Raw genomic sequence first — 25,340 nt, 5'->3', positions numbered from 1 at the left:
TGCATGGCTGGGGTCTGTTTTTAGCTACAAGATGCTGTTGAGGTTTTTCTCAAAACCAGTGGTGTCAAATCTACGGCCCACACACTGACTTACGCAAGACACTTTTATATGTTTCTCTGTACACCTGCTGGGGACGCTGTCATGTTCATGGATCCTAGTGAGATAACTTGTGCTTTGTGACATGGTGCAAGATCATGCTAGAAGTAGCCAATATAATACTGCTAAAAGCTGTGATCATAAAGGGATGCACGTGGTTCACAATACACAGACCGTAACCTTCAAATAACTGGTTAAGGGGCCCTGTGTGTGACAAAATGTTCCCCACACCATTATTGTACATGATCACTTTATCACAGTTGACAAGTGGTTATTTGAGTTACGATAACATTCTTGTCGGCTCAAATGTCATTCTCTTTTAACCTCCCCTGTCAACAAGGCATTTCTGGACATAGAACTGCTGCTCACTGGATATTTATTTTTCACACCATTCTGTGGAAACTAAAGCAGACGGTTCTGTTTGAAAATCCCAGGAAGTCTGCGGTTTCCAAAAGAGCTTCACACTGTGCTTAAACCTAGGTTTTAACCCCAGGTAGAGAAAAGTTTCACGCTTGTAATTTAGAATGGCGTAGCGCTGCTTTTTACTTTTTTCCCCTGCTCTGAAACAGTGCGGTGCCAAATGTGCACAGTGTGAGAGGATGCAGTGTTAGAATGTTACAGCTACTAAAACCGGTCACGTGCTATATTTATCCAATCGTGGTTGTTGACAAATACGCAAATATGAATGTTAACCCAGGGTTTAGGAATCGTACAGAGTGAAACAAGATAACCTAGCATCCCGGTCATTGAGATCAGATTTAGTCTTTCTGTTTGACATCATCAATTGACGCTCTTGCCCTGTATCTGCATGATTTTATGCATTATGCTGCTGCCACATGATTGGCTGATTGGATAATTTCCTGAATCAGCAAGGGTAGAGGTGTTCCTATTAAAGTGGCCATGGAGAGTACGTATATTTATATACATTCTATGAATTGAAAATGCAGCTTGATGTTCAGAAAATGATAGGAAATTGTATATAGGATGGTAACTCATTCTAAATGAACACCTCGCATAATATGAGAATACTGTTCTGAATCCAGATCCATCTGTAAATGTCTTGAAATTCACAGCAAAATGCAGTTACATGGTGGGATCATGCAGTCCTGTGCAAAAGTGTTATTGCTACGTGACAATTCTTTGATTCCCTTGATTGAAATCTAATGGCCAAAAAAAAAAAAAAAACAAGTCATCCTTTAAAAATGTAGACAGCATTATACACATCCCACCCAATCTCAGTGTCAATGCCAGTCTCGGTGAAAAACCTGTACTCATTCCACACCAAGCTGAAATTCCAATGAGACAGATGTGCAATTGGTCACAATTTTTATTCCGTTAAATGACACTGAACACAGTCACGTCTGTGTATATACAGTAGTCTATTGCACAGCTATACATTAAAAATTCACACAGGCCTAACGTGAGTCATGAATTGCACCTTAAAAGATATTAAAATATTCAGCTGTGTACATCAATACAAACCATTATATAATAATATACATATTTATATTAATAGTATATATATATATATATATATATATATATATATATATATATATATATATATATATATATATATATATATATATATATATATATATATATATAAAGTATTAGAAAGATTCACATTTTGAAATTCAGCTCCACGTCTGATCTGTTGTAATTGATTTGAGCCCAATGTAGATCAGGCATTGGAACTTTTGGTCACTTTTAAACAAACCCATGTGCTTAAGGACACATGCTATCTCTTGGCTCTCACAAAATGTGACAGGCAGTAAAAATTGCAAAAGAAGAACACTTGGCACATGTCCTCTGACTTTTAAAATGATATATAAATATTAAAAAAAAAAAAAAAAAAAAAAAAAAGAATAAAAATCAAGTGGAATTTTTAAACAAGCTCGAGTGAGACGAACACTACAGGGCACTGCTTTTTACGCTTATATTGTACAGCTACAGATCAAACACTTGCGGTTCTCACCGTGTTAGGGAAGTGTTAATGAAACCTAGAATGTATAAGTGCATATGATCCATGTAAGGAAAAAAAACCCAAAATTCATCTGGCTTTCAGCAGCAAGGTACAGTGGATTGAAAATATACAGACGATACAGGAACCACTTGTGTCACACTGCCGAGTATAGCGAGTGTGCACGTGAATAAGAACGGACTGTACAGTAGTGTTAACAAATCCAGTGTTTCAGAGAAGCTTACCGACATGTAATGATCGAGCTTTCACATTTAAATGTGTGCGTGTATGAATGAATGAATGAGAGAGAGAGAAAAGTAGGGGAGCGAAACCTTCAGAGAAAGTTTGTTAATGTTCCTCTTTGTCCCGTCCTCCTTTCTTCTCTTTCTCATCCTGCAGTGCATTACCCAGTTTCTTAATGAGAACAGACAGAACTTTATCCAGGGGGTCCATCACACCTCTCTGAAGCCACTTCGGAATTGTAGTTCTCGCGTGATGGAAGCCGAGCTTCTGCAGGACGTAGTCCACTCCCACCGGGTCGATCTTCCGGCCTGTCCACGAAATCAACCTGAAAAATGTTCATACGACTCTGCAGCATTATTCAGCATCTTTATGGGAAACCAGCAGTAGTGGACTCACTGCTTTATACCTCACATCACGCCTGGCTTTTACACAAGATGATTCTGGTTTTCGTGAAATGATTTCAGAAAGCGTTCGTGTCCTATACGTGCTCCTGAATGTGTGTAAATTCATGTGTGAGACTATAAACCTTGACTGATTGGCATTGAATCACGTCATTTGCACAGGAGTTGCATTTTAAAACACGCAGTTAAGTTTCAATCACTTAGATATTTCAACTCTGTGCATAAATGTCTTCTTTTTTTTTTAAAACCTGTTCTCTCATATTAATGGCATTAAAGAAAATATGAGAAGAAAAAATAAAGACAGCAAGCCAACTCAAATGCATTTTCTTGTCATTCAATTCAGTGCAACAAATCTCTCAAGCTTTAACTGGATTTAGCTGAACATTAAAAAAAAAAAAGAATGAGTGAGTAAGAGAGAGAGAGAGAGAGAGAGAGGACAGGAAGAGAGACAAAGGGACGCAGAAGGAGACAAAATGAGAGACAGAAAGAGAGCCTAAGAGCCAGGGGAATGTGACCTGGAACATATTTTGGGGTGCCATGATGGAAAGCAATAAAGGGTGTTCAAAATATCTAACGAGCACTGCACAGCTGGTCTGTGTATATCGTAGCCATAAGCTGAGGTGGTGCAAATGGCAGGAATTGATAACAAAAACCTTTTGTCTCTGCTTGGATTCACACATTTCAAAGAGAGACAAGTGGCCCATCATGTATGTGTCAACCTACAACGATCCACATACTCCCTAGTGAGCTGTGCCCCAAAACCAGGCTTGTTCCCGCATACATTATAGTGCATTCAGTCCTAAACGAAGAGCCCTGCACGTCAGCACATTAACTACTACACATTAATATGCACGTGAACACGGAACCTGGGGGATATTTACAGTTAGTAATTTGGCCTGTGCGAATATTTACACATAACTTGACTAAAAGATTGACAAAAGAGGCCCATCGTTACAATGCAATACGGACTGTGATACGAAGGTTTGCTAAAGTGTTGAGTCCTTGAATACGTCGTCTAGATTTTATTACTCTTGGCTAATATACACTACCAGTCAAAGGTTCAGACACACTCATTCTTTAGTTTGATTTTTTCTACACATTTCAGAATAATAATAAAGTCATCAAAACTCTGGAGTAACACAAATGGAATTATGGGAATTATGTTGTGATAAAAAATCCAATATAAATCAAAATAATTGACTATTTTAGCATCTTCAAAGTAGACCCAATTTTTGCCTAGAATTTCCAGAAATGTATTCTTGACATTTTCTCAACCGATTTCTTGAGGAATCTCCCTGAGATGTTTTTTAAACAGTATTAAAGGAGTTCGCACTTACGCTGCACACTTATTGGCTGCTTTTCAGAATATTTCACTCCAAGTCATCCGTTTAAAAAATATTTTTTTGTAAATAAAATGTTAGTTTTCTAATGAAAAAAATAAATATGTTGGCACAATTAAACTTTTGTCTACAACACTGATTTCAAACGTTTAATCATACACCTTCAGATCAAAAGATTTTTAAGATCATGAGAAACATTTCAGTCGAGTGTCCCCAAACTTTTGAGCGGTAGTGTAAGTGCAGACAGAAAAGGGAAGAGTGAGTAGTGTTCAGTTACCGCAGCGTGGGCTCCAGGTGCCAGGTATTGCACAGAAACTCTCTCCAGTCCACAGTGTTGTAGTTCACTCCATCTTCTTTAGGCTTCTCTTTCTCGGCTGAGCTGCCCTCCTGCAGCGCTGTGGGGCTCTTCTGACCCGGTCGTAATGCAGACATGCGTGGGGCAAACAGGGCTGTGGCGCACACACACACACAGTCACATACAAACCTAACATTTCCTTAAGAGATCGGCATAGAGGCTATATTCATTATAGCAGAATGTATTGAAATACTACAGTAAAATTGTAGACTCTTCGTATCCTTTAGCATTTGATAGATTTAAATTGACATGCATCACCTTTTTCTTTCTCCTTTAAGTATGCAGAAACCAGATCATGCAGGAACATGATGAGCTCAGCATCCATGGTAACACAGATGTGATCGGTGAATTCAGTCACCACACTGCACTCCACTTTGGGCTTGCTGCTAGGGTCTACACACACGCACACACACTTTAGATACAATCAGTTAAACACTATGTCATCATTTACGAGGAACAATCTTGTGGTTGAGTGTGTGAATTGTCAGTAGGCTTTGAGCAGTGGCTATACCGCTGAGCGATGGCTCCTCCGGGTCCTGCACGTGGATAGATTTGAAGTCAAGCTGCATCCTGGGTAAAGCAAATATAGTCTCAGTCTCATGGTTGTAGCTAGATGATCCACGAAATCCACTCAGAAGACTGGCACTTTTAGCAGCAGCTCCGCTGTCCGAGTTATTTGCGTCCACATTCCGCAACAGATTCAGCTCTGTGAGAGGGAGACACAGAGTGAGAGAAACAGGAGAGGGGGATATATTATATATACACAGTATCTCACAAAAGTGAGTACACCCCTCACATTTTTGAAAATATTTGATTATATGTTTTCATGTAACAACACTGAAGAAATGACACTTTGCTACAATGTAAAGTAGTGAGTGTACAGATTATGTAACAGTGTAAATTTGCTGTCCCCTCAAAATAACTCAACACACAGCCATTAATGTCTAAACCGCTGGCAACAAAAGTGAGTACACCCCTAAGTGAAAATGTCCCAATTGGGCCCAATTAGCCATTTTCCCTCCCCGGTGTCATGTGACTTGTTAGTGTTACAAGGTTTCAGGTGTGAATGGGGAGCAGGTGTGTTAAATTTGGCGTCATCGCTCTCACACTCCCTCATACTGGTCACTGGAAGTTCAACATGGCACCTCATGGCAAAGAACTCTCTGAGGATCTGAAAAAAAGAATTGTTGCTCTACATAAAGATGGCCTAGGCTATAAGAATATTGCCAAGACCCTGACACTGAGCTGCATCACAGTGGCCAAGACCATATAGCGGTTTAACAGGACAGGTTCCACTCAGAACAGGACTCGCCATGGTCGACCAAAGAAGCTGAGTGCACCTGCTCAGCATCATATCCAGAGGTTGTCTTTGGGAAATAGACGTATGAGTGCTGCCAGCATTGCTGCAGAGGTTGAAGGGGTGGGGGGTCAGCCTGTCAGTGCTCAGACCATACGCCACACACTGCATCAAATTGGTCTGCATGGCTGTCGTCCCAGAAGGAAGCCTCTTCTAAAGATGATGCACAAGAAAGCCCGCAAACAGTTTGCTGAAGACAAGCAGACTAAGGACATGGATTACTGGAACCATGTCCTGTGGTCTGATGAGACCAAGATAAACTTATTTGGTTCAGATGGTGTCAAGCGTGTGTGACGGCAACCAGGTGAGGATTACAAAGACAAGTGTGTCTTGCCTACAGTCGAGCATGGTGGTGGGAGTGTCATGGTCTGGGGCTGCATGAGTGCTGCCGGCACTGGGGAGCTACAGTTCATTGAGGGAACCATGAATGCCAACATGTACTGTGACATACTGAAGCAGAGCATGATCCCTCCCTTCGGAGACTGGGCCGCAGGGCAGTATTCCAGCATGATAACGACCCCAAACACACCTCCAAGACGACCACTGCCTTGCTAAAGAAGCTGAGGGTGAAGGTGATGGACTGGCCAAGCATGTCTCCAGACCTAAACCCTATTGAGCATCTGTGGGGCATCCTCAAACGGAAGGTGGAGGAGTACAAGGCCTCTAACATCCACCAGCTCCGTGATGTCATCATGGAGGAGTGGAAGAGGACTCCAGTGGCAACCTGTGAAGCTCTGGTGAACTCCATGCCCAAGAGGGTTAAGGCAGTGCTGGAAACTAATGGTGGCCACACAAAATATTGACACTTTGGGCCCAATTTGGACATTTTCACTTAGGGGTGTACTCACTTTTGTTGCCAGCGGTTTAGACATTAATGGCTGTGTGTTGAGTTATTTTGAGGGGACAGCAAATTTACACTGTTACACAATCTGTACACTCACTACTTTACATTGTAGCAAAGTGTCATTTCTTCAGTGTTGTCACATGAAAAGATATAATCAAATATTTACAAAAATGTGACTGGTGTACTCGCTTTTGTGAGATAATGTGTGTATATATATCATTTAGTGGGGAAAAGAAAGATACAAACATACACACACCATCCACTTTATATATACACCATCCATTTTATACATACACACACCATCCATGATTGGCTGATTAGATAACTGCAAGAATGCGCAGCTGTACAGGTGTTCATGGAAATCAGCCAATCATGTGGCATTTCCTCTGACCTCCATTTTCCTCTGACTTCTCTTATCAACAAGGCGTTTCCACCCACAGAACTCACTCAACGGATGTTGTGTGTGAAATTCAGCAGTTTATCAGCAGGAGATCAGCAGTTTCTGAAATGCCCAAACCAGTCCTTCTGATACCAACCATACCATGATTAAAGTCACAGAGATCAGACTTTCTTCATTCTAAGATTTGATGTGAACATTAACTGAAGCTCTTGACATGTATCTGCGTGATTGTGCTGCTGCCACATGATTGGCTGATTGGATACCTGCATAAATGTGTATAGTGGAGCGTCATAGAATTACACCTGCCAACACCCTTAAGATGGACAATGTAGTTCCCCAACTGCTTCTTACTGACTGATAGATGCACTCACTTACACAAAGCATTCTGGAGAAAGTATACAGACTTACTAGCTGTTGAAACAGTGGTTTCTGAAGTTCAAAGTTCATATTTCAAGATATGAATAAAACTAATACAAGCAATCTGAAACAACAGCCTATAAAATACCCAAAACTGGTTTAGATTTTCAACTACACTGCCGGTTTAGTCAGGCCACTTTTTCCAAAAAGGTCATAAAATATAGGTAAGGTTTTTTACCTTCGTTCCTCATGGCTGTGACGTAGTTGAACCATTCCTTGACCGTGGCCACTCCATGAGGGGGGTTCTCATGGCGACGACGGGTTACCTTAGTGATGGTTGCCATGGGACTCTCTAGTGCACCACATGGCTTGGTCACCATCGTGTTGTGTCCAAGGTGAAAGTCTAGAGTCTGCACAATATAGGTGGAGTCCTCACTGGAGCCTGGGTGTGAACAAGAGTGAGAGAAAGAGAGAGAGATTGAGTGTGTGTGTGTGTATGTGTATATGAGAGAGAGAGAGAGAGAGAGAGAGAGAGAGAGAGAGAGAGAGCCTGACAGACAGAGAGAGAGAGAGAAAGAGAGCCTGACAGACAGACAGGCAGACAGACAGAGAGACAGACACACAGAGAGAGAGAGAGAGAGAGAGAGAGAGAGAGAGAGAGAGAGAGAGAGAGAGAGAGAGAGACAGACAGACAGACAGAGAGAAAGAGACCGACAGAGAGAGAGAGAGAGAGAGAGAGAGAGAGCCTGACAGACAGAGAGAGAGAGAAAGAGAGCCTGACAGACAGACAGGCAGACAGACAGAGAGAGAGACAGACACACAGAGAGAGAGAGAGAGAGAGAGAGAGAGAGAGAGAGAGAGAGAGAGAGAGAGAGAGAGACAGACAGACAGAGAGAGAGAAAGAGACCGACAGAGAGAGAGAGAGAGAGAGAGAGAGAGAGAGAGAGAGAGAGAGAGAGAGAGAGAGAGAGAGAGAGAGCCTGACAGACAGAGAGAGAGAGAAAGAGAGCCTGACAGACAGACAGGCAGACAGACAGAGAGACAGACACACAGAGAGAGAGAGAGAGAGAGAGACAGACAGAGAGAGAGAAAGAGACCGACAGAGAGAGAGAGAGAGAGAGAGAGAGAGAGAGAGAGAGAGAGAGAGAGAGAGAGAGAGAGCCTGACAGACAGAGAGAGAGAGAAAGAGAGCCTGACAGAGAGAGAGAGAGAGAGAGAGAGAGAGCCTGACAGACAGAGAGAGAGAGAAAGAGAGCCTGACAGACAGACAGGCAGACAGACAGAGAGACAGACACACAGAGAGAGAGAGAGAGAGAGAGACAGACAGACAGACAGAGAGAGAGAAAGAGACCGACAGAGAGAGAGAGAGAGAGAGAGAGAGAGAGAGAGAGAGAGAGAGAGAGCCTGACAGACAGAGAGAGAGAGAAAGAGAGCCTGACAGACAGACAGGCAGACAGACAGAGAGAGAGACAGACACAGAGAGAGAGAGAGAGAGAGAGAGAGAGAGAGAGAGAGAGAGAGAGAGAGAGATGGTGTATTATTGTGTTATATTAGTTTAGCCTAGTGTCACCTATGCAAGCTTCAGTACCATCCTCCCAAATCTTCTGCGCTTCAGTCCAGAAGGCAATGTTGGGCTCCTCAAGGTGGAACAGAACCCATGATTTGGAGCGGAAATTGGGCCCATGGAAACATGCCAGGGTCATGTGGTTGCCATGGAGACTCATTGAGCCCCCAAGCTGCACAGCATCCTCAGGGAGTGGCATCTGGAAGAGCGAGATGTGACAGCCGGCCACCATTTTCAGCACAGCAGGCCAGTGCCGATGATGAGCTGCATCCATGTCTACAAATGAGTTGAAGAGAGATAATCACATCAGTCCTTAAAAGCATCTAAAGCTGCCAGTAATGCTGTGGTTTCATTTGACAATTTCAAGTCAGGCTGTCCACACCCTGGACAGCATAAATAAACCAGAAGCTTACACATTCTGAAAGCAGACAAGCTAATGGCAACCACACTGCATAAGTAAAAGAGAATTTTTACACACAAGTCAGAGTACAGGAACTGCATGCCTGCACATACTCACAGAGTTCAGCAGCTCCTTTATCCACATTTGCCACTGGTGTTTTGGGGGGCAGGTAGGGCCCTGGACCCCAGGTGGACAGGGCACGCTTGCTTGTGTCAAACTGCTGAGTGAAAAACTCCTGCAGCTTCATGCCGATCTTGATCAGATCAGGAGTAGTGGATCGAGAGATAATCACCTGGAAGATATCCCACTGCAGGTCTCCATGCACAAAGATCTCACTGCAGGGGCCACACACACACACACACACACACACACACGGATCATACTTCGCCCTCACAACACCAGTAAATGTTTTGTATAAATGAATGTGTATGTATGTATGTATGTATGTATGTATGTATGTATGTATGTATGTGTGCATTTGTGTGTGTTTGAAAATACACAAATGATGGAACCACAGGCAGAAAAAGACAATGACCATACACTAGAAGCAAGACGAGAAGGTGTATATTAATATAAATAAATAAATAAATAAATAAATAAATAACCCCACAACCTTAAAAGCAGCCCTCCTTTCCAAAAACAACCAATTAATGAAATCAAGTTTGTAGAAAATCAATGAAAGATGACCAAATAAGGTGGGGTTCTATTGCAGTGTTTCAGACTGAGGTGGCTCTCCATAGAGATGCAATCTGTAAGTAAATTTTTTTGTGCAATACGTGTTCCTTGATTTCCAGTTCATGAGGATAGTTTTCTTTGCACTAGTTAGAGCCATGAGGAGTAATCTACTGTTTGTTTTGTTCAGGTTAATTGTTGATACATCTCCTAACAAGCACAGTGTGAGGGATAATGAGATGTAGCTATCCAGGTTGTTTTGTTCGCAGTGTGAGCAGATTTCTGATGAGAATCCCATAAAAAAAAAAAAAAAAAAAAATTGCCAGTCTAGTGAATTCTATGAATGATCTTATACTGTAAGAGTTGTAGATTGGTATTTTTGGACATGAAGTAGATGTTTTTGCAAAATTGGTTCCACAATCCAACATCAGCAGTTATGAGTAGGTCTAGTTCCCATTTTATTGATGGTTTAGAGTGTTTCTTCGGACTGTGATATTATTCTATATATTTTGGAAAGGAGTTTTTCCTGAAGATAAAATGTTAATTAAATCTGAAACTGATTGAGGAAGAGGTTGGTGGCCATAACGTTTTATTTTGTATGAATGGTTGATGTAGATATTCCAGAAATTGTTTACTCTAAATACTGTACCTTTGGACCAAGTAGGAGAATGAAACCAGAATATTATTGTGGAAAATATATTTAAGATGTGTGATGCCTTTTTCACACCTTCTGTGGGAAGTTAAGTGGTTTCTTGTTACTTAGAAAATAAGGAATATTCCAGCTGGGAAAGATTAGATGGTGCAATAGTAGTGTTCGAGATTATATGGAATGTCTAGCAGGCTGTCAGAGTCAGCTATTGTTACTGTTTTGAAACAATGATGGTGTGTGATAGTTTGGCTAAGAAATGGTATATCTGAAATCTGAATGTCTTTGCAAACTGTTTGTTCTATATCTAACCATGTGTTATCTCAGAGGTTATAAACCTCAGGCACCCCCATCCCCCCATATTGGAGGAGACCAGGTATAATGATTTTCTATTCTATACAAAATCTACCTTTATATAACCTAATCTATAATCTGTTTTTAATAAATAGATAGATTTTTTTGTGCATTTTTCATAACTTTTATGATTAAAAAAAACTTATGACATTTATACAACTATATAAGGGACAGGTATGGAACATGAATGATATAAGATGTTTCTGAACACTATAACTACTCTGAACAAGAGAACTAGGCTGTAATAACGTGGACTATTCTGCATGTAAAACATGATGCATTCCATTCTCCTTGTATTCTAAAAACATTCACATATGAATGATGTAAATTGGGATGAAGGGTGCGTCTCGTTATCCACGACATTGTTAAATCTCCGGCTCTCAGCCTCTCACTGAACAGAGCAGATGCAGAGAGGTGTGAGTGCAGCGGGAAAGACAGACCTCGTGCTTGCAGGACAGTACTGGTGATATTTGTTTGCTAAGGTTTGTCCAAAAAGTCACTAGATTTGTTGTTGGGCAATTTTTTTTTTTTGCAAAAACAAAGTCGCTGAAGGAGTCTGAAAAGTGTCTTTGTTGGCAGTACTGATCCGCACTGACAACTAGATAAAAGGCAGGCTAAGCTCCACCTCTCCCCAGCAAAAAGAAAATACAGAGGGAGAGGGAATGCGGGGTTTTTCATTTATGCACATTCTATTTGAAAAGCAATAAAATACACCGAGTTGCCAAATAATGCTCAGTCTGTGTTTTTTTTTTTTCTTGAAAACAATTTGCGCCCCCCTATTTGAGAACCACCATATTATCTGATTGATTAGGGTGGATCCATTTCTATATGTATTGAAGCTGATTTGATAGATAATAGTGGTAAAAATTGGAGCTTCCAACCCTCCTCATGTTTTTGGCATCACTAGTGTGGCAAGTTTAATTTGTGGTGTTTTGTTTTTCCAGTAGAATTTGGAGATATTTGAATCTAAAGATTTTAACAAGGTGAGGGTGGGTTGGGGAGGAATAATTGAAAACAGAAAATTTATTTTAGGAAGTATCGTCATATAAACAGTGGCAATTCTGCCCAAAATGGTTCGTGGTAAGTTCATCCAGCGATGATCAGACTCGATTTCACTCCACTACTCCAAATAATAAATGATGAACAGCTCTGATAGTCTGCAGGAAACACTGATGCCTAAATACGTGATTTGATCTGTACATAATGGGATAGGTGGTTTATGGGCTGCCACATTCCAGCTATTATAATGTGGTGGAAGGATGGAAGATTTGTTCCAGTTAATAGAGTAGTCAAAGGTATTAGAAAATGATTCAATAAGCTGAAGTGTATCTTTTAGTGATGAGTGAGGATTTTGTCGAAATAACAGTATATCATCTGCATAGAGGCTGATCTAATGATGTGTTTTAGGAGTTTTAATACCTTCTGTGTAGATGTTCTGACAGATGGCTGCAGCTAAAGGTTCAATGAAAATGGTGTCTATAGAAGGACAGAGTGGGCATCCTTGCCTAGTCCCCCTGTGCAATGTGAAACTGTGAGGTTTGTCCATTAATGATAAACGTGGCTGAAGAAGCAGTGTACAAAATCTTGACCCAATTAGTAAACAATTCTCCAAAGCCAAATCTTTGCAGTGTTGACATTTCCAGTTTACTCTGTCAAAGGTCATAGTTCTATTTAGAGATCACAGAGTAGACCAATTCACTATTATTTTGTGACCAGTGATTAATTTTCTTATCAGTGTGCAGTTCATCCCATAGTAATGTAGTTTGTAATGTAATATGCAATGTAGTAAAATATTGTGTTGATAAATTCTTAAGTAATTCATTGGGCTAACATTTTGGTGATACCTATATTCTCTTCTGTGATAGGACAGTCGGTTTACCTTTGACAACTACTGAGATAGACACTCTACAACTTATCACCAACTTAACACCATGCCTATCGAGATTGGAGCCAGCTTGTGGAGTTGAGTCCAATCCCTTGATTTTTTATTTGACTCTGCCCAGTTAGGAGGAGCTTACCTTTTCTCTGATAGGTTAGCCTCAGTGCAAAGGTTCACCTTCCACTCATCCTGCAGCTGCAGGTCAGCATTACTGAAGATCCCCATCAGGATACTAGAGCCCATGTAGTCAAGCCGAGCCTCTGTTGAGCCCATGGTGATCTGAATCTTATGGCTTGGCTGCTGGTTGGGGTGTTCCGAAATGTGTGCTACGAGAAGTTAACAAACAAACAAACACAAAAAAAAAGTTACCAAACTTAGTACAGTATGACTGTTCAACTATTCAACAAATACAGATTAAGGATTTAACTGTCCAAAACTGTTTAAAAAACTGACAGAGTGGTGCTGAGATGGTTCCTGTATACAGTACTCCGCATAAATGAGTACACCCCCCTTTGAAAATTAAGATTTCTATCTATACCTCAGTGAACACCAGAACAATTAGCTGAATTTTGACAAAACTGAGTTTTATTAAACATTTGTTTTTATTAAGAACATAAACGGTTGGTCGCCAACATCATTACGATAAGAAAATAATAAATTTTATTCGAATGAGGGGTTGCAAAATTGAGTACACCCTACAACAAATTCTACCAAATCTATTATTTTGTATGGCCTCCATGATTTTTAAGAACGGCACCAACTCTTCTGGACATGGAGTGACCAAATTGGTGACATACTACCACGTTTATCTTTCTCCATTCTCGGAGAACGAGCTCTTTCAGAGCCTGGATGCTGGATGGTGAATGATGCTCGACCTGTCTTTGCAGACAGCATACGTCGTATCGTGTCACGTGAAACAGTCAGCCCATTTTGGCTTTCTACAGCTTTAGCTATCTGTGATGAACTTGCATGGTGATATTCCTCAACTCTTCTTAGGACAAAACTCTCATCTCAAGGTGTTTGCTTCCGTGGACGGCCTGGATGTCTCAGAATGCCACGAGTCTATTCTTTTTGAATTATTTTTTTCATAACTTTCGCTACTGTGTTCTGACTAATTAGCAATGCTTTAGTAATTTTCTTGTAGCCCTGACCTTTTTTGTGTAAAGAAATTACTTTCTCTCTCAAGACTCGTGACATATTTCTCTTCCACGTGGTGCCAGAATTGTCAGCATTGAGTGGGAGGAGATTTTATAGTTTAAATACCACTCTTAATTCAATTATATAGTAGCTACCTGTGTGATGACTGATTAGACCAGAATGTTGTTGAATTCCAGTTAATTAGCATTTTAGCAAGTTTCATTTCTAAAAGCTTCATTAAGGTATCCTCATTTTTGCACCGTGGTCATAAATCACTTTGTTAAAAAGAAAAATTCACAGGTTTTTTTTTTTTTTGACAAATCTCATGTGCAAAAAATAAACCAGAGTTGCTGGAATATTTTATTGTATAGGATCCCATAGAAAGTATTAATTCTAAAGAGAGACATCTGTTGGGGTGTACTCATTTATGCTGAGCACTGTAAACGACTGTGGAACACACTTAGCATGCCATTTTAAACAAGCTAACAGTAAATGCAAAGCTAAAGGAAAAACTTTAGTCAAAATGTCACTTTCATGTTAACTGTTTAAAGGAGGAGAAATTGCACTGATGATTAGATCACCATATCGTACAAGACTATCCAGAAATAATCAAAAGTTGATTTATCAATATTCCCAGGAAGATCATGAAGACTTCAGCCTTCTGAAGTGTTTGAGGTGGGTACTTACAAACCATCTCAAGTGTGTTGACGTCTATGTTTCCTCCCACCACTCCTCCTTTAGAGTCCAGTTTGGAGCGTCCCAATCCCACAGCCATGCTGATCTCCCGATCTCTATTACTGCCCACCGACAGACGCCCCTGACTCTTCAAACCACTCGTTGTCCAGCTACACTCACACACACAAAGTTGAATTCAGTTCAATGTATAATGTATTTGGGGTGGGTGGGTGGGTGTGTGTGTGTGTGTGTGTGTGTGTGTGTGTGTGTGTGTGTGTGTGTGTGTGTGTGTGTGTGTGTGTGTGTGTGTGCGTGCGTGTGTGCGTGCATGTGTGCGAGTGTGTGTATTCTCATTTCTATGGTAGCAGGGACTGCTATAGCAGACACTGACCAACGGATTTAAAGACATTCGTAATCGTTGATGTGCTGAAACTTTTTCCAAAAATACTAAATAAATGAATTATCACAAGCATCAGCACATTGTAACAGTACAAGGTAATGCTATTTCTTTATGTTTTCTGACACCGGACGTCTTTAGGATGGTGGGCTTTGAGATTGCTTTTTTGGGGTTATTAACTTTAAAAGATAGAAGAAAGAGAAATTCTGGTTTACAGCGGTTATAATGAATGTGTTAACAAGAACTTGCTTCCTGGATATTTCAAAAAACTATAAATGGATAAAGCGTACAACATAGTTCATTAATAAATAAAAATTGTCAGCATTGGCAAATTGCTGTGGTATAAGAGGAATAAAATACATCACATAGTGCATCACAGTGTATTATTCCTTACTTATGCCTTATTCATATTTTATTATGTGGCAAAACATTGTGTGTATTAATGTACACTGTCTGGCCAACAAAATGCTGCTGTTTGGATTTAAATAAGCAAATACTTAAGAGCCTATGATTGGATCATTTTTGCCGTGCTTAATATGTTTCAGCTAGCAACAATTCTTTTAACCCTAACTGATGCAGCGTGCTGCTTCTCATCTCTTGAACAACCATATCAGAAGACATATCCCGTGGTCGTGGAAAAGAAGTTACTATGTTTCAGAAAGGGGCAAATTATTGGCCTGCATCAAGCAAAGAAAACAACTAAGGAGATTGCTGAAATCACTGGAATTGGGTTAAGGACTGTCCAACGCATTATTAAAACCCGGAAGGATAGTGGTGAACTGTCAACTTTGCAGAAGAAATGCGGGCAAAAAAAAAAAAAGTTCAAAATCTTGAACGATTGTGATCGGAGATCTTTAAACGCTTGGTGAAGTCTCATCTACAGTAGATCTTACATTCACTATTTAACATAGCTGCAAGAGCATTTCCACACACACAATGCCATGAGAACTTTCAGGATTGGGACTAAACAGCTGTGTGGCCAAAAGAAAGACACTTGACTTCAATTTGCTAGGGAGCATAAAGATTGGAGTGTGGAACAATCTAAAAAGGTCATGTGGTCTGATGAGCCCAGATTTACCCTATTCCAAGGCTATGGGTGAGTCAGGGTAAGAAGGGAAGCACATGAAGTGAAGTACCAATCATGGAGAATGCTTCCTGTACAAGCCTCTGGAGGCAGTGTTATGATCTGGGGTACACTTGGTCAGGTCTAGCCTCAGCAACGTTATGCAGAGTACCTGAATGTACTGAACGACCAGATTATCCCATTAATGGATTTGTTCTACCCTGATGGCACAGGCATATTCCAGGATGACAATGCCAAGATTCATCGGGCTCACACGGTGAGCAAGAGTGGTTCAAGGAGGATGAGTAATCATTTTCAAACATGAATTGACCACCACAGAGGGAGTCCTGACCTTAACCCCAGTCTTTGGGATGTGCAGGAGAAGATTTTATGGAGTGTTTTGACTCTCCTGTCATCAATACAAGATCTCAGCCAAAAATTTATGTGGCTCTGGACAGAAATAGATGTTGTGATGCTGCATAAGTTTGTTGAAACAATGCGGTTACAAACGCTGGGCATAATCAAATCTAAAGGCAATTTTGGCCAGGCAGTGTATAAATACAGGAGACAGTGCGTGGTTTAAGGTTAGTCTCATACGTGTTGTTGCCCATGACGTTGCTCATATTCATTTGAACAATAAGCTGTTTGAGGTTGATGGCGAACACCACCAGTGTCTCCCATGGTGATCCTTGCTGTGCTGTTGCCTTGTTGTTACGGACGGATGGAGTGGATGTCTTTGTTACAGAGTCTGCTGGGAGACACAACATTATTAACCAAATAACACTAACATGTGCGTTTCACTAAAGAGAAACATATGTTTTCTATACCTCTGCGGGGTGCAGAGGAGTCAGACACACTGCGGGAACGTCCTGTAGCAGGAGATTTGAGGTGTGTGTGGCTGGGCAGGGTGGAATCATTAAATACACTGGAGGTGGGGTGCTGGGCTGACTGGCTGTCCCATGTCCTCCAGTAGGCCTTCCGGCTGGACTCAGGAGACAGATGCTGGGCTACACTCTCCGCTGAGTCTGGGGTGGCTGGGCCTGATGCTTAAAAAAAAAACAAAAAAAAAAACAAAAAAAAAAACATAAACACACACACACGGCCAGACATGTATGTACAAGAAAAACAAAACTAAGATTGAGTTAGTAGCATTTCTCATGAAAAAAAAGATGTAAGATGTAAGGACATTATGTCTGACCTGGTAGATTGATGGTCTGATCTCCTAAGAACAATCGCCTAGCGATGCTGCGACGATACCAGGCTCTTGGGAAGGCCAAGATCTCACTAAGGCGTCTCATGTCGTACTTAAAGGAAGCCGAGCCAATATCACATACCGCTAGATAAGAACAAACACGGATCCCCTTTTTCAGATATAAGAGTAAGGTGGCCATATAGACTTAATGAACATTACAGTTAATTAATGCTAAAATATTATTTGTTCTCACAAAACCAGATAGTTTTTAATGCACCTGAAATGTTAATGAGGGTGGTGTCCATCTTGCCCGCCTTGCTGGCAATGGACGTGTCAAAAAAGGCAGGATATCCTGTTCGCCTCATCCTGGACAGACTGACTTTAACAAACTCCAGGTTTATGGAGAGTGAATCCTTTCTGCCTGTCACAGATGTGCTTTCCTCTTCCACAGCTCCTAACACAAGAATATACAACAACTTTAGCAAGCGCTCATGATGGCACTTTTACATTTACGGAATTTGGCAGACGACCCTTATCCAGATCGACTTACATTCATCTCATTTATACAACTGAGCAGTTAAGGGTTCAGGACCTTACTCAAGGGCCCCATGGTGACAGCTTGGCAGTGCCAGGATTTGAACTCATCACTTTCCAATCATTATATATATATATATATATATATATATATATATATATATATATATATATATAAAAACAACAAAATAGATAACACTAATTCTGTGTTACTTACCCAGTGGTCCTGGGCCAGGTGGCAGTCCAGTCACAGCAGACTTCTGTTTGCCAGCTCCGTATGGATGGAACACATAGAGGGAGAAATCTGACATACATGCCGTGAAGCTCAGTCCTGAGGAGTTAGTGGCCGGGCCTGATAAATCGGATTGACTACTGCTATGGCGACTCCGCCCCAGAGGGCTACCCAATCCAGAGGGCGGACCTAATAAAAGGCACCATTGTCTATGGTTACAATTCACCACAGAAAGAAGCTATACAAAATTACATACACCATCACAAAGTAACCAGATACTCGTACCTTTGCTGCCAGGCAATCTGATGTTACTGTGCACAGAAGGAGGCGTGGAGGAGGGTGTGTGCTGAGTGTCGGCTGGGTGGGTGGAGCCAGGAAGTTCCAGCTCACCCCTATTGGATGAGAAGACAAGGTCCAGCGAGGGGAGCTTCAGCATACACTCCACTCGAGACATGGGCAGACAGCTGAACCGGATCTGAGACGGCTAAATGAGAATATGGACATTTGATTGTAACCACAATCTCACACAGGACAGCTAAAACACCTGTATGAAATTTACTAGGCAGTTTCCAAAAAACGTTAATAAGCAATCTATACACACACACACTTGCTGAGTTCAATCAGGATAATACTACTCTTGTCATATCCAGATGCACTTCTCTGAAGCAACAGGAAATGCTGACATGGCAGCTGCTTGCTTGCATTTACCTGTACTCGGACATAGACAACCACATCCACAGGGAATGAGGAGTATGGAGAGGCAGAGGATGACACAAGCGAGACCTGAGACTCCTCCAGCGGATCAACAGAGTCAAAATGGCCAACGTCCTCCTCTGGTGCGCTCCCTGCTAGCCACACCAAACACAAGCATTAAATGTTTTAATAAATGAATACTACTTTTACATAAACCAAGTACACAATGAATTTCAGAAATGTCGCAATGAACATACTTGCATAAGTCCTGTCCACTGGAGTAATGGGGATGGTCTCCAACGCTTTTTCAAGGAAGTCCAACAGACAAGGGCTAATAACCATTTCCTCTGGAAGAGTTTGCAGGGCCACCCATGCATATAACTTGGCAGTCTTCACACTACCACTTGCCTTGCTTTTAGCTACACATAAATACACAAATGAAGGACTTTTAGGTTTATAATGAGAACTACATCACATTACCTGCAAAAGCCCCCATGGTTACTGAAGTGCACACACAGAGTTTAGCAGATATATGCTTTGGGACTGCAGGTTCATTTATGAAGACAAATTAGAGCAGGAGCCAAGGGTTTCAAAACATAAATGCGCTCGGATCACGTGGAGCACAAAGCTACTGATGCTACATGCCAATTTCATCGCATCTCTTTGTAAAAGCACTGCGTTTTCATTCGGATAAAATATAATTCTAAACTCTAAAAAGCAGTTTCATTTCAGAAAGACATAGTATATGTGAGTGCAATCACATTCGTTGATGCCATACTGAGCCACTCGCACAATAACAGGACACACAAACACACACACATGCTGTTCAAACATAAGACATGACCCTTATAGATATTTACAAAAAAATTAAAATTATAAGTTGCCAAAAAAAAATCTAGGAGAGCCATAAATGGATAAGCACTAAACTAATGCACGGATGAAGCAGGACGTTATGTGGCTTGCCATGCTTCAGGAAAACAGGCGGGCTAGGAGACATGCACATGGCCCGCCTGGTGCACACACAGACAGGAACAAAACAAAGTGTGTGTACCTGATGGAAGAGGAGGGGGAGGAGGGGGAGGAGGGGACAGGAGTGTGTTAGTCTTGCCCGGGGCCACAGGGCCAGGCAGGTCTTTCATACCATACAGCTTGGACTCTTTGGAGAGGGTTCGGGGCAAGGATGAGCCTCGTGAGGTGTTGGGTGAGTCACTCCTTAGGGTCTTGGAGTTGTAATGTAGCTGTGAAGACATGGTTCACATCTTATGAGCTACAAAGTTTAAAATAAATTCGGGCAAAGTAAAAACAGAAACCTAAGCCTAACTCTTGGTTAAAAGAAAGTATTTGCTTCTTAAGCGATTGTATTAGAGTATGTGGACGTTAATATTAATTCATACTCGTGTGTGTGTGGAAGTGTGTAACTGCTAACCTTAACATCCACTCCAGGAATGTAGAAGATGGTGGTCTCAATATCACTGCTCTTGCCTTGAAGAGAGGAAGGCACTCTCTTAGCACTCAGCATGCTGGAGCTGGAGGTGAAGCTGGGCTGAAGTTTCCGCTTCTTTGGAGGAGATTCCTGATCCAAACTACGCGAGCTTCGATCACAGCTTCTACAAGGATGAAAAAGAGTGATTTCAAAACGTACACCAAATCAAACAGTGCGCGCTCCGCATTATTTAAACTGTATTTACCTGCGCATTGCGATCTCTTCATGCTCTAGCAGCTGAGTGCTTGGGTGTAACACACACTTGCCACTGTCGATCTCCACACGTATGTCAAGCTCAAAGTCAATATTCCGCTCAGTGGGCGGAGCCACCGTGCCACGCTGAGGAGACATGGCCGGCCACCGCTCGCTAAACAGCGCTGCTAATGCTGAAGACTTCTTCTGAGATGTTCTGAGAAACATAGATGCATGTAGTGTCGAGTTATTATCGAGTTCTATACCTATGAAAACCACATAACTTTAAACATACTTTAGATTTAAAAAATTTTTGCAACATTGCCATGCAGTGTATTTTTGTAGGTTCTTTGTAGATTTCAGGCATCAGTTTCTTCTGGCCTGTAAAATAATCCTCTCCACAGTTGGAACACTGCTGCTCAGGTCGACCCCTTTTCACTAAAATCAACTCATAAGATACATGTAGGTTCCCCAGAGGTGTCGGGTTGGTAGTCAGGTGGGGGGAGAGGTGGGATCGCCTTGCAGCCAGCAGTGGGCTCTAAAATACAGTCTTATGCTTCATTTTGTTCAATGTATTTAAACCATGTCGGGCATGGAGCTCACCCTGGACGTCGGGGACAGCTGTGCGCTTTCTCGCGGTCAAACTCGTCATCTTTGTCCGAGTCCTCAGACGAAGAGGTGGACAAGTCGTCACGGCGACTGTCATCAGGCTGGAAGGGAATGCTGGGTGAGAAGACTTCAGGTGTGTTGAGCGTACTGAACACTGACGTGCATGATGGATAATGGCGAGCAGGATCGTCAGTGGTGACAGACAACAAGTCCATCTCTGTCTCCTCCGGGAACTTCAACAACCATCGAGAGTCAACAGTCAGAGCATCTACTCATTCACTTATCTATCCATCAATCTAACAATCTAGAAGAATTTTGTCAGTCTTTTCACTGATCCAGCAGTTATCTACAAATCTCTCCAGACTGTTCCACATGGCAGTGGCCACAAAGTCTGTTCTGGGAGGGGACACAGACAATTAATCTGCATCTACAGGGTTTTGCTGTATATAAACTCGGCCATAGACTGCCTTAGATTTTAAACCTGAAATCGAACAACTAAAATAAAATGTACCCATTCCTGAAAATCCATCAGGTTCCAGCATCATATTCTATTCACATTCAAGTCAATTCCCAATTAGAAAAACACAATCAATATCATTAAGCTTATTTTAAGAATACTACAGCTCCAAATAAGTGATAATGATAACTAGATCTGTTGACCTCTTATACCCAGGTTAGTATCCGAGAATAATTTTTATTCCCACCCAAATTCATGCACTTTTTGCAACCCAACGGAGGAGAGAGGGATGAAGCAATGAAAAGACAGACAGATAAAGAAAGATATGATAAAATCCAATAGCAGAGCAATGCACCAGATGTAAAATGAGCTCAAGAGATGTAAAAGACACAATAATCAACCAGAAAGACAAAACAGGATGGCACCAGAACCACTGTATGTGTCTGTGTTTGTGTGTGTGTGTGTGTGTGTCTTTGTGTGTGTTTGTGTGCATGCGTGCGTGAGAGTGAGAGGAACACACATTTCGCATTTGTGCAGCTGTAACAAGACAAGCAGAAGTAAACCAGAGGCCAGGTCAGACGTGCTGCAGCTCCTTTTGTATTCTACAGAGATCTTTGATTGGGTTTTTGGCAGATTTGGTTATAAAGCGATTTCTACAACAAGGCAATACCTTAAAGACAGAGTCGGCTGGACTCTGGGAGAGTGGTGGTGGAGTTTGTAGGGTGTCCAGGGCCACATTACTCATCTTAAACATAAATAAATGCATGAAGAAACCATACAAAAATGAAAACACTAGGTGTGTTCCAGTGTGTGTCCACACAACAAAAAGTACCTCTGTGGACATGACACATGCACTGGGCACAGCTAGAAAGTAAACTCATAGCTAAACAAAGATCACAGGAGGATGAAACATGAGCACATGTTTATGTGTGTGTGTGTGTGTGTGTGTGTGTGTGTGTGTGTGTGTGTGTGTGTGTGTGTAAGTGAATTTCTAAAGAAGTGAAATTTATCTATGGCATGGAGGAAAAAGCTTAAAACAACTAAAAAATAAAATAAAAAAAAAAACATGGTGGAATTGGGAGTCACACACTAATTACAGACACACAAAAAAAGAAAGATGTACAAAGAACAAGTAAAGCAAACAAACACATTTTTACAGCACACAGCGCATTAACAATGCACATACTTGCAAGCTCACACACACACACACACACACACACTACCGTGTCGATATTGAAGGTAACCCTGGGCCCGGGTGATGCTGCTTCCACTTTAATGTCTGGCAGATCATCCGTATCTCCGAGTCTGGAACTAACCCAGAACAGACACACAAATATTCATTCTTCACAAAACACACATACTGTATATATGGCCATGAAAGTTCACGAGGTCAAGCTAATATTACATTAAACTCAGTAAAGTATGTATACCTCTGCCTCTCTATCCTCTTCATGGCTGGTCTACCTGCAGCTGAGATGCTCTTTGACCTGTTGTAACTGGGCTTGTATCCCAAACCCCATTTATCCTTCAGAGATGCAGCCTGAAACACAGATTGAAGTTGTTTGCTTGCGGAGAGCGCATACACAGTAACAAGTTAAAATAATGGCTCATGAAGGTATCCTCACTCTCATGCTGGACCGGCGGAGTTTCTTGCGCACGTCGCGACGGATATCGTTTACTGCGACCGACTCCAGCTGCTGGTAGCGCTGGATTTCCTGATTTATTGTGCCCTCACTCGCTCCCAGTTTCCTTAGAGAGAGAAACACAGTGTATTCATTCATGCATCAAAATCACTGGTGTATTTAACTTATCGACTCTGTATTTGTCTTACTTAAGGTCGTCAATGACTTTGGCTTGCTCATTAAGTTCTCTAATGTCCACCAGGCGCTTGGTGAATTTCCGTCCTCGGGCATCGATGATCTGATTACCCATTACAACCTGTCTGCGTGGGTCAATGGACTCCTGGATAAAAGTAGAGGATGATCAATATTAAGTCAGTATATAAAAAACAACCTGCTCCACCTTCTGGCACATGCATGCATAGAGAAAGTGAACCCAAAAATCACAACCCCAGAGCAGAACACAGTGCTCCTTATAAGGTGCATGCTGGAGCATTTGTCATACACTTATCATACCACAGCACTAAAATCAAAAACACCAGAAAACTCCACACACTGATTACTGAAACATACTCTGTTCACACACCCTCACACTGAAGAATACCCTTTTGACCCTCTAGGAATGGTGGGAAAGGTGTACCAAAATGAGATTGGTCACCCATTTGTCAGAATGCAGACAGGAGAAAGAAGATCCAGAATAGTCAAACCTGCCCCTACAGCTCCACTGTCTGGACACCTGCAACAGTGCCCATTCAATTTCACTTCAGAACATAATTGAGCCAAAAGTGATTCAAAGTCAAAGTATATGAAAATATATCCACATGTCCAAAATGGCGTTTGCACAGTAAAATCGTTTAAACTTAATGATCATTCCAGATTGTTTTCAAACAATCTTCCACCCGAGAGCAACGCAGATGCAGGGGATGAAGATGCAGAGTGAGACAGGTCAAGAGAGACAAAAAGGAAGCCAGCCAGCTGAGAACTTCTATAGTACATACACAGCCCCATGATAGGGGTCTAGGGTGTCTAGTTCTTTGTGCGCTGGCAGAAGAAGACAGTCGAACACTTCTCGACTTCGCACGAGTGATTGAGCTCGCAGTGGAAACTGCATCCCGATACTCAGCGGATGATGAAGATGAGAGAGGGGACAGCGTAGGGTTAAGACCCAGAATGCTGTTCACCAGCCGCTTCCTGAATGAGAGTCTGGGGCTGGCATCCCCTTCCAAAGACTGTAAACAATGGCCACACACACACACACACAGCTAGACCAAACACACTTCCCACAAACATAAATGCATTTAAACAATTTTTTTTTGTTTTGTTTTTTTGTTTGTTTTTTTTTTTTTAAATAGTGCACACAGAAAACTAATGCACCAACACACAGTTTCCCACATCACTGTAACCACAGAGTGAGTAGAGCTATTGGCATCAAAGCATCAAATGAACCAAATACAACAGACATCCACCAGAACCGATGTTGTTCCTGAAGAACTGATGCACTGACCATGTGGATGGTGGGGGACATGTCATCACCCTCATCCTCGTCTGACAGGTCAGCCATGCTTTCCGAGTTCAGATCTGCTATGTCATCTATATCCTCTTCGCCGGTCAGCGAGGTGAGTGTGTTCCCCAGGGCACTGAGGCGCTTGCCAATATTGGGGTCCATGTGCACATCTATCCCACACATCTTCCACAGAACATTCAGTGTCCACGTTCCTGCACTGCTGCTCTCTGCACAAGGAATAGTTTGCTCTCAGAAAGATTATATGCACCCAATGCCAGCAACACACATCGACACACACATTTACACCTACCTGCAGAGGCTTGGCCTGTAGTTCTTGAGCAAACTTCATATGTGCCATCAGGAACAACACCTGAAAACACAGAGCTTATTCACATCTAGGCTAACGCATTCACACAGTTTCAGTTTTGTTTATTCTCATTACAAAAGCATTGCTGCATTGCTACTCACAGGCATTTATGACCAGATCTCCTCTGACTTCAGGCTTCCAATCATCCCATGATGTCTCAAATCCCTCAGCAAAACGTATACAGAAGTTCTTGAAGTGTCCTTTACTGACCAGAGACTCCGATGAGCAGGCAGTGATCAGAGTGCTTTCTATAGTCAATACCAATGCCGATCCAGTGTCAAAATCCAAACTGTGATTGGTCTAAAGGACAGCAGG

General features: G+C 41.8%; 1 protein-coding gene across 12 annotated transcripts in view; it reads right to left on the bottom strand.

The window, feature by feature from the left end:
• Positions 1-1,405: 1,405 nt before the first annotated feature.
• Positions 1,406-25,340, bottom strand: part of kiaa1109 (KIAA1109 ortholog) — a 55,704-nt gene continuing 31,769 nt past the window's right edge. For 4 of the 12 annotated variants that reach the window (XM_047154266.2, XM_017463903.3, XM_047154272.2 and 1 more), the window contains 30 exons: positions 25,127-25,325; positions 24,969-25,028; positions 24,659-24,885; positions 24,153-24,383; positions 23,367-23,497; positions 23,161-23,284; positions 22,966-23,075; positions 22,759-22,846; positions 22,206-22,280; positions 21,073-21,311; positions 20,483-20,686; positions 20,221-20,401; positions 19,846-20,032; positions 19,052-19,213; positions 18,810-18,949; positions 18,387-18,585; positions 18,087-18,290; positions 17,613-17,789; positions 17,342-17,479; positions 16,971-17,189; positions 16,741-16,894; positions 14,696-14,853; positions 13,011-13,197; positions 9,438-9,655; positions 8,927-9,196; positions 7,595-7,798; positions 4,910-5,104; positions 4,657-4,791; positions 4,321-4,492; positions 1,406-2,627 (listed from right to left, as the gene is read on the bottom strand). In XM_047154266.2, coding sequence (XP_047010222.2) covers positions 2,408-2,627; positions 4,321-4,492; positions 4,657-4,791; positions 4,910-5,104; positions 7,595-7,798; positions 8,927-9,196; positions 9,438-9,655; positions 13,011-13,197; positions 14,696-14,853; positions 16,741-16,894; positions 16,971-17,189; positions 17,342-17,479; positions 17,613-17,789; positions 18,087-18,290; positions 18,387-18,585; positions 18,810-18,949; positions 19,052-19,213; positions 19,846-20,032; positions 20,221-20,401; positions 20,483-20,686; positions 21,073-21,311; positions 22,206-22,280; positions 22,759-22,846; positions 22,966-23,075; positions 23,161-23,284; positions 23,367-23,497; positions 24,153-24,383; positions 24,659-24,885; positions 24,969-25,028; positions 25,127-25,325 — 5,208 coding nt within the window. In that variant the 3' untranslated portion in view covers positions 1,406-2,407. The remainder of the gene's footprint in view (positions 2,628-4,320; positions 4,493-4,656; positions 4,792-4,909; positions 5,105-7,594; positions 7,799-8,926; positions 9,197-9,437; positions 9,656-13,010; positions 13,198-14,695; positions 14,854-16,740; positions 16,895-16,970; positions 17,190-17,341; positions 17,480-17,612; positions 17,790-18,086; positions 18,291-18,386; positions 18,586-18,809; positions 18,950-19,051; positions 19,214-19,845; positions 20,033-20,220; positions 20,402-20,482; positions 20,687-21,072; positions 21,312-22,205; positions 22,281-22,758; positions 22,847-22,965; positions 23,076-23,160; positions 23,285-23,366; positions 23,498-24,152; positions 24,384-24,658; positions 24,886-24,968; positions 25,029-25,126; positions 25,326-25,340) is intronic. The other 8 variants (XM_047154268.2, XM_047154269.2, XM_047154271.2 and 5 more) reach the window with 8 other exon arrangements.

This window comes from Ictalurus punctatus, chromosome 3, assembly GCF_001660625.3.
Source record: "Ictalurus punctatus breed USDA103 chromosome 3, Coco_2.0, whole genome shotgun sequence".
In the NCBI taxonomy this organism is placed as follows: Eukaryota; Metazoa; Chordata; class Actinopteri; order Siluriformes; family Ictaluridae; genus Ictalurus; species Ictalurus punctatus.
This window is presented reverse-complemented; position numbering and strand designations above follow the sequence as displayed.